This window comes from Eretmochelys imbricata, chromosome 6 (genome assembly GCF_965152235.1).
Source record: "Eretmochelys imbricata isolate rEreImb1 chromosome 6, rEreImb1.hap1, whole genome shotgun sequence".
Classification (NCBI taxonomy): domain Eukaryota; kingdom Metazoa; phylum Chordata; order Testudines; family Cheloniidae; genus Eretmochelys; species Eretmochelys imbricata.
The window spans coordinates 16,589,972-16,598,472 of record NC_135577.1 but is presented as its reverse complement, the minus strand read 5'-3'; the positions used below and the strand labels follow the sequence as shown (position 1 = coordinate 16,598,472).

Below are 8,501 nucleotides of genomic sequence, written 5' to 3'. Positions count from 1 at the left end.
GAGATGCTGAAGCCACTGCCTCGTCAGGGGAGACCAGCTCCTGCAGGGTGGAGACACAGATCTGCAAGAAAGCAAAGAAAAGGCAAAGCGGTCCTAGAAATCTGGCAAAGTGGGGGGAGGGACCCCAAGAGAGGAATGGAGAAGGTGGAGTGGCTCTGCGGAACTCATATCACCTCCTCAAAGGCTGGGGAAAGGACAGGGATGAGGATTGGCAGCTGTCATGCTCTCCACTCTTCATAAGGGCCTGGGACTCCCTTCCCAGCGTCCCCTGAAAGGAAATGCCATGAGCTGTGCCCTGGAGGAAGCCCTCGCTGTGGAGCAGAAAGCCTGATCCAGGTCTAGCAGATCCTGACACCTGGCCTCATTGGCTTCAGCACCAGGGCCAAGTGCTCACAGCTGACTGGCCAGGTCTCTGATGGGTGCATGCCCTGGTGCTCCACTGCATAGCTGGGAGGCAGCACAATCCCAACCCCCCTGCCCTGGGAGGTGCCCAGTGAGCTCACACAGGCCCCTTACCTACTCAGGTACGGCGGTTTGGTAGAGAGCAGAGAAGCGGCTGTTGTGAGGGGTGTCGCGATAAAACGGGTCCACCGTTGTGATCGTCCTGGGAGCGGAGGGGGAGAGCATCACAGAGGGAAGAGGAGGGGCAGGAGGGCGTCAGGGACAGGGTGGAGGGCATGTGGGAACCAGCCAGCCTCACCGGCCGACATGGGGGTGGACCCGTCTCAGGGTCTCCGTGGCATTGGGATCTGTGCCCAGTTCAGTGATGTGGTTGTTGGTGGCAAAGCCACCCGGCTGTTGGGGCTGGATCCCTCCGCGGGTCCATCCTTCGCGGTCCACCCCCTTGAGGGTGTTGTCATAAAACCTGCCAGAGGGGAGGAAACAGAGTCAAAGAGCGCTGCATCCTGCTGGGTCCATCAGCTGCTCAGCCCCCTCCCCACAGGCCGAGCGACCCCCTTCCCTTTCCCTGCCCACACACACCCGGGCAGGGCACCCCCACTCAGACCCAGAGAGACACAGGGCATGCACATGAAGAGAGGGGAGAGCGCTGGGGGAGGCAGGGTAGAGCTCCCCCAGGGGCAGGGTGGGCTGGCTAGAGCTCCCCCAGGAGCAGGCGGTGGCAGTATTTCAGACTCACTTGGAGTTGTAGCTGCTCAGGTACTTGTTGGGCAAGTCCGGGTCATAGGGGGGCGTCACATACTTCTTGTTGTTGATGCTGAATCCGGAGAGTTCCTGGGGGAGGGACACAGGGCTGAGCTGGCCAGGCCCGAGGGGACCTGCAGGACCCTGGGCAAGCAGCACAGGCCGTGCTCACACTCACCTTGTTCCCCACGTACTCCCGGCCCAGCAGGTTGGTCTGGGTCTGCGGGGGCCTCTGGAACCCTCGGAACTGAGTGTGGCTCAGTGGCCCTGACCCCCCGGCCCCAGGCTGGGGTGCTGCGTGCGGCAGGCCCTGGGGGGCAGGAGGAGACCAGTGAATGGGGGGACAGTCACAGACGGGGAGGGAGGAGACCGAGAGGCCAGCACACAGACAGGTTACAGGTGGAGAGGAGGATGCAGGCAGACAGGGAGGACTGAAGGCAGGATGGGGGGTGCCAGTGGAATGGTGGGGGCAGGCAGGTTGGAGGAGGGGAGGCGGGTCGCTCACCATGGCACTGAGGCCGTTGTCTTTGTCCCGGCTGAATCCCGTCTCTCGCTCGGAGCCCTTCGACAGCACGGGCAGGAACTCGTCGCCCTGTCAGGAGAGGGACAAAGTGATGCAGCCTGGGGCAAAGTGTCACCTCCCCCATTCCAAGGACTTTGCAGCCACCCAGTTCACCTGCACAGGGGGAGCAGGGCAGAGGGCGTCACAGCCCGGCCTCTGCGGGGTCACAGGCCCTGATCGCACTGGAAGCCACCCAAGCACAGGGGCTTGGCCACCTATTACAGGACCCTGGGAGAGGGCACTCCAAATGGCTTTCCCAGCATGGAGCTATGGCCCAGAAAAGTTCCTAATTCTGCCCTCCCCACTTAGTCTCTGCGTGACTCCCCCACTCTGCCCATCCTGCCCCCCATGTCTGGGTGACCCTCCTACCCCTCCCACCCTTTAGCCTACCCTTTGCCATCCTCCCTCTGCTCCTCCTTCTCTCCCCCCTCCCCCCGGCCCCTCTTACATGGGGGAGAGCGCTGGGCAGGAAGTCCGTCTTGGTGATGCTGATGCCAGGCTGGCTCCTCTGCAAGGGAAACGCTGGGCAGTGAGGCCCCTTCCCCATGCAGGATGGGCCTGGGATTCCCCTGACAGGCTGGGTCAGGCCTGGCCAACTCCTTCCCTTGGGATCTAAGGGGGATCCCTTGAGATCTAACTAAGGAATCTGCCGGTGTATGGGGCTGGCCCATGACATGGGGTCCCCAGGCTGGTAGGGATGAGGCCAGGCTGTGGGCGACCTTCCCCATGTAGCGGATCTGTGTGTGTTGTGTGTGTGTGTAAGTGGGGGGGAAGGTGTTTGGGATACTGGGCCCCAAACAGCTTTGGCATGTGTTCCAGGGCAGCCCTGATGGGGCACAGGATCCTTCAGCCTCACCCCAGCTGCCGCTCAGAGACGGTTCTGAACAAAACGGGCGGGGGGAAGAGAAACCCACTGGAGAGGCTGGGAAACCGGGGGCTGGCAAGCTGCACAGGGTCCTGGGTAAGTCTGGGCATGCATAGCTGGGTCACCCCCAGGTCCAAAGGGGACGCTGTGCTCCATTCAGAGACGACCACCAGGGGGGCGGGCCAGGGCCCAGCACCTACTGGCTCTCCCGGAGGAGGTGGCAGGAAGGCAATGGGGTTCTGCTGGGTGCCCTCAGTGAATCCCGTCTCCTCCTTGGCTCCTATCGTCTTTCGCTGTAGGAAATCTGTAATGGGAGATGAGGCAGGGGAATACACGGTAATCCACATTCCCAACCCTGGGCAACAACCAACATATCTAAGCCACCTAAAGTCACGTAACGCCGCACCTTGGGGTTCGAACCTCCGACCTCTGGCTCTAAAACCACCAGCCTCTCCGGCCAGAGAAGAAAAATCAGCTCCGTTAATGAAGGCTGGAGCTGGCTCATCAACCTCCATTTGGTCTAGCCACTAGAGGGAGACAGGGCCTCCCACAGGGCAAGCCCGACTTGCGTCTGCATTAGCCTCACACTTAACTGGGCTGCTGATTGAATGCAAAATGAGGCGCACATGGGAGCTGAGAGCACCAGAGAGGAAACGATCGCTGGACAAGCCAATGGATTTAGATAAGCTGGACCGTGACAACTGTGGGACCAGCCCAAACAGGCGTGGGAGGAAAGATCTCGAGGTGGCCCGTGGGTAGCTAAGATCACAGGGAGGGCCCCAGGCTGTTTGGGAGAAACAGCAAGGGAGCCTGGGCTTGGGCCGTGGCATAGCGGTGCAAGTGGATGGGGGCTGCATGTGGAACCCTGCCTCTGACGCTCCTGGCCTGAAGGGTGACCTCAGTGTAGGTGGCTGCATGGAGGTGAGAGCGATCATAAGGACAAAGAACCATGCGAATGACAGGGGTGAGGTTGTGCAGCCGGCATAGTCTGCACAGGAGACAGGAACTGGGAACCCCAGAACGGCTCATGCCCACGGGACAATTCAGAGAGCTCCCCACGCTCCCCCCACCCTGGGAACCCCACACCCCTTACCATTCCCAGGCAGTTCTAGCCAGTAGAAAGCATGGTTCACCTAGGGTTCCCTTCGTGATAGGAGTTCCAGTAACACCCCCTCTCTACTTCCCCAGCGTCAGTCAGCTCGTCAGCAGGGAGACCCCACCCTTTAAGGCTAGAGGGACAGGGGGTTGTGCTCTCAGGCAGAGGACAGAGAGGGCTGCCGGGTGAGGATAGCATCTTGCACACAGCGCTTTCCATCCAACACACCATAAAGGGGTTTCCAGTAAGACTAGGGATCATTTCCCCACCACTGCAATGCAGCCACCTGTGAGCTGGAATGTGCTTACCAGCTCACAGCGACACGACACAGCGATAGGACAGGCAGGGGAAACTAAGAGCACAGCCAATTGAAACTGCTGGGGGAATTTAGGGAGGCAGAAGGTAAGCGCCTGAATGGGAGTTTGATTGGGAAACCATTTAAAAGTCCTGCTCTTAGCAAAAGTTCCAGGGGATCTTTAATAACCACAAACAGTCAGGTTTCAGGATCTCGGCTTCCTGTCTCAGCCAAAAGACAGCATCCTCCAGCAGTGCAATGCCCCCTGGCCCCAGGATGGGGCACTGGCTCATTACAGAATACCCGGTGTGCCTTTCCAAGCCATGGCTAGGCCCAGTGCTGCTTAGACAAGGAGGGGAAGGCTGGGAATTGGAAGGGTACAGGTGTAGCTCCTATGGGTTAGCCTATGGCAGAGGCCTGGTTAGCTGCCCCAGGACATGGCTCAGGAGGGTGCGAGGGGCTCCAGGAAGGACCGTACCTGGCTGGCCAGGAATGTCAAAGCGGAACTTGGAGTTATACTCTGTGGACATGTACAGAGGGCCCTGCAAGGAGCAGGAGAGAGCGAGTGAACGGGGGGGAAAACAGTCTTGCACCCGGCCTGCCAGTAGACCCCTACCCACCTCCCCAGCCTAGTACCCATCCTGCCACCCACCCAGGGCTCACACACACCCTGCCAGAAGACCCTCACCCACCTCCCCTGACAGGAGCCCTCCACTCTGGTGCCAGGGTATCTCCCCTTCACTCCTGCACGCAGACACACCAGGGCTGTCCCCCTTGCTTTGCTGCAATGCCCAGGACAAATGTCTGGTGGCTCCCCTTTCCATCTCCTTTGTTCTGGTGCCGGCAGTGGATCAAGGCCCAGGGAGAGCCGGTCCTGTACTCACGTGTCTGGCGTTCTCCCCCTCGACGGAGCCTTTCCCCTGCGGCTTGTGCAGGGCGGGGAGCTGTCTGGGCTCCAGCCCTGTGATGGCTCGCGGCCCCTGGTCCCGCGTATCGAAGTGGACTTTCTTAACCTGCAGAGTGAGCCCCTTTGGTGAGTCCCGTGGCAGCGAAGCGCCAGGTCCCCACACAGCCCGGATGGGCAAGGCTGCACAGGGCACTGCTGAGCCTCTATATCCCCACAGGAGTGCGATCAGAGCCAAGGGATGGTTTATATGGACCTTTGCTGCAGGAGGTGAAGGGGAGTGTCCAAGGAGGGGAGGAACGTCGCAAGTGTGCACTCCACCCCTGTACGGGTGTTAAATCAGCACTTCCAGATGCTGACTGCCTCTGGATGTCCCCAGCTGCAGTGCAAGCCCCCACGCCCTACCGCTGCTGCCAGCTCTAAGGGGGAGAGGGCCGGGCAGACTCCATGCCCATTCAGTCCTTGGCCGCTCTGCTAAAACTGCCAACCCACCCCAGCTGTGCAGGCACTACGTGTATCAGGGCCACCTGTCCAGTCCAGACTGAGACCTCCCCGCAAGCTCCTCATTTCACACAGGCCACCAGGCAGTCAGCGGGTAACCCCACCTCTGGGGCCACATCATGCCACATCACCCACCCCCGCATGGAGCCCGCGCTGAGGAGCAGACCGCAGCACTTTCTAGGCCTGTGGGCACTCATGAACACTGTCGGGTTATTTGTACTCCCATCCGAACAGAACCAATGTGTGCTATTGTTTATTATTTGTGTTGTAGTAGCACGTAGGAGCTGCAGTCACGGACCAGGCCCCGTGGGTGCATTTACACTGCATTGTAAACCTGGGTTTGCAGGACCCAGGCTTCTGGACTCTGTTTCCAAGCCTACACTGGAGTGCCCACACTGCATTGTAATCCTGAGCTTACAAGTGCTGGACCAGGGTCTCACAGCTGTGCTAACATGTCCATACTACACTACGCAGACCTCCTGACTCGGGTCTGCAGCTTAAGTTGTGTCCACACTGCAAAATGCCAGGGCTTGGCCCCAAGTCAAAGTCTAGCAGGGTCCTATGACCTGGCTCTTGGGTGCTTGCTGACCTGAGTCAAACCGATGTATGTGTGGCTGGAAGGGGGAATTGGGTTCAAACCTGAGTCAGAACCTGGGCTTTGCGTGCAGTGTAGACATACCCAGAGGTGCTAGGTGCTGTACAGACACAAAACCAGGATGAGCTCTGTCCCAAAGACCTGATGATCTAAGACAAGAGACAACAGATGGATACAACCAAACCTAATTTTGTAAGTTCCATTTTCCTTGTTGCACGTAGTTAATAAAATAAAAGGGTCGCTTTGTGTATAGTTATTAAAGGGTTAGGGCCCTCTCTGTCCCCAGCCCTACAATCTAGCACTAGCTCTGGGATGGAACGTACCATCTACACAATCCTCTAGCCACAATGTCACCAGGCTGCATTCCCAATGGCAAACCCATGGCAGACAGGATCTTGATCCATGAGCTGGCCAGGCCCAGCGTCGGGGCTTACTGGACACTTACGGCTTTGGTGGTAGGGAAGGAAATAGGCTTGTCTCGAACAAACCCGCTCCCCGGCTGGTAGACGCTCCAGGGCAGGGGGTACTTGCCATCGGGCAGCTGGAGGGGTCGGAAATGCTTGGTGGTCACCGTGTCGTAGTTATCCTGGAGGAGCTGTCTGAAGCAGGAGGAAGAGAACAAGTGTGGGACAATGATAGCTAGGTCTTCTGTAGATCTCACAGTGCTCTAGAAAGGAGGTCAGGGTCATTACAGGGGGGAAACTGAGGCACAGGCAGGGGAAGTGACTTGCCCAAGGTGGCAAACCAGGCCAGTGACAGCTCTCCTGAGGCCCAGGCAAGTGCTCCATCCGCTAGGCCACACTGCAGGACAGATCCCAGCTCTGCACTGATACACCCACCTCCTCAAGGGGTGAGAGGGGAGTAGTGAGGGAGACCCGCCAACCTGGGGATGAACGCCCCAGGGTGGGAGAGGGGTCTATAGTCCATGGGACGGTCCCTACCCCGCACACAATCCCAGCTGTACCCAGGCCCCTCATCTCCACAAGGACAGCCTACCCCACGGCTGGATTATCCACTTCATCCAGGCTGGCCTTGTAAGAGACGACAGGCCGGCAATTGGATTTGTACCCGGCTCCGGAGTGATGGCCAACACGAGGATGGAACCTCTCCTGCCCTGCCGAACAGAGCAGGGGAATCGCAGATATCAGCCACGCAGGCAATGTGGGGGCCCATAGAGAGAGAGACACTTGTTCAGGGAGGGAGACGCCTCCTGTTCCTCTAATACTGTTAGAGCCTTTGAAAGGACTTGCTCTTCCAGGACAATCCCCAAGCACCCAATTGCAATGGCGCCTCAGCAGTTGGCATCACCAGGGATTAAACTTGGGAGACTGAGCTGAAGCAGCAGGTCCATTAGACTGGCACCAGGGCAGGACTCATACATGGCTATACAGGCTTTGGCCACCAGAGGGGACCAGAGAGCACAGATAGTCAGTTCAAGACGATGTGGCTGTGGATGAGATAGGGACAGGGCCAAGCCTGGTGGGGAGCTGTGAGAGAGATTCAGTCCTTAGTGGGTTAGCGCTGGGGACACAGGGGCCTTGCTAGGGAAGCTGCCCTAGGCCTTGGCCCTGCTGGGACACTGAGGCTGGGGTCAGGCCAGCAGTGGATAAGTAGAGCACAGTGGGAGGGAAGCGCTGCTGACTGGCTCCCTGAGCCCGCTGGGTCGGTGGCTCCCCAGGGGGTGATGGCCGGCACACAGGGATGCAGGGAAGGCCATTCACATGGCCTGCTGGGGCACCAGCTCCAGGGCTGGCATGGGCTTCACCATCCCCTCCCCTGATCCTTCATGGCCACACATGCCCCGTCGGGCACCGCTTGCTGCGGGGCCCTTACCGTAAGCCGTGCCGTAGCTCGTGGCGTAGAACTTCAGAGGGTCCACGCTCCCACCAGCGCTCGTCCTCACATAGGGTGAGACGCCACCTAGGGGGAGGCGCCCCATGGCAGAGGGAGAGCTGGATCTCCGGGGGGCAGGGTGCCCAGTGGCTATAGAGACAGAGGACGTGGTACAGCTGAGCATGGGGACAAGAAGATCGCCACCCACCCTGCCTGGCTCAACTGCTCCTCCGGTGTCTCCCTGGCGATGGAGTGTGAGGTCATACCTGTGGCACTGTGATGTCAGAGCAGGGGCAAGGACAAAGCCCAGCTCTGAGCCCATTGCCCTTCCAGGGTAGCAAGCCAGCGGATCCCAGAGCCAGGGGCAGGAAAGGACCACAGAGGCCTGGATCTCCTGGGAACAGGAAGGGCCCAGAGCCCTGAGACCCAGCATCACAGTTCTGAAGCCAGGTGATCCTGCCGGGGCCTGGAAGTGACAGGGAACCATGCTGAGCCCAGGGGCTATGGGATACTTTCTTGGACACCCTGGAGCCGCGAGTCATTGTGTTACCCGCCTGCCTCAGTGAAGGAGACTTTTGTTGGTAGCTGGTGTCCTGACCCCGCCAGCCCTTCAGCCACTCAAGGACTCTCCCAGCCACTCAAGCACTCTCCTAGGGCTGTGCCAGCCCCTAGTTTGCCTTGAAGGGCAACACTTGGTGCACCACAAA

At 59.3% G+C, this 8,501-nt stretch overlaps 1 protein-coding gene across 1 annotated transcript; it reads right to left on the bottom strand.

Moving 5' to 3' along the window:
* Positions 1 to 516: 516 nt before the first annotated feature.
* SAXO4 (stabilizer of axonemal microtubules 4) lies at positions 517 to 8,227 on the bottom strand. The gene is made up of 12 exons (XM_077820011.1): positions 7,795 to 8,227; positions 6,958 to 7,075; positions 6,407 to 6,560; positions 4,846 to 4,974; positions 4,440 to 4,503; positions 2,771 to 2,874; positions 2,154 to 2,213; positions 1,649 to 1,735; positions 1,322 to 1,453; positions 1,139 to 1,233; positions 701 to 865; positions 517 to 604 (listed from the first exon to the last, which is right to left on the bottom strand). The coding sequence occupies exons 1-12, from the start codon at positions 8,225 to 8,227 to the stop codon at positions 517 to 519; spliced, it is 1,629 nt and encodes a 542-aa protein (XP_077676137.1).
* Positions 8,228 to 8,501: the final 274 nt, after the last annotated feature.

Excerpts from the sequence above, each read along its gene's own strand:
- SAXO4 (XM_077820011.1), bottom strand. The coding sequence starts at position 8,227 with ATGCTGGGTCTCAGGGCTCTGGGCCCTTCCTGTTCCCAGGAGATCCAG. Across the intron at positions 7,076-7,794 it reads GAGCTACGGCACGGCTTACG|GGCAGGAGAGGTTCCATCCT; the intron begins GTAAGGGCCCCG and ends TCTGTTCGGCAG. Across the intron at positions 1,234-1,321 it reads GGGAGTACGTGGGGAACAAG|GAACTCTCCGGATTCAGCAT; the intron begins GTGAGTGTGAGC and ends TCCCTCCCCCAG.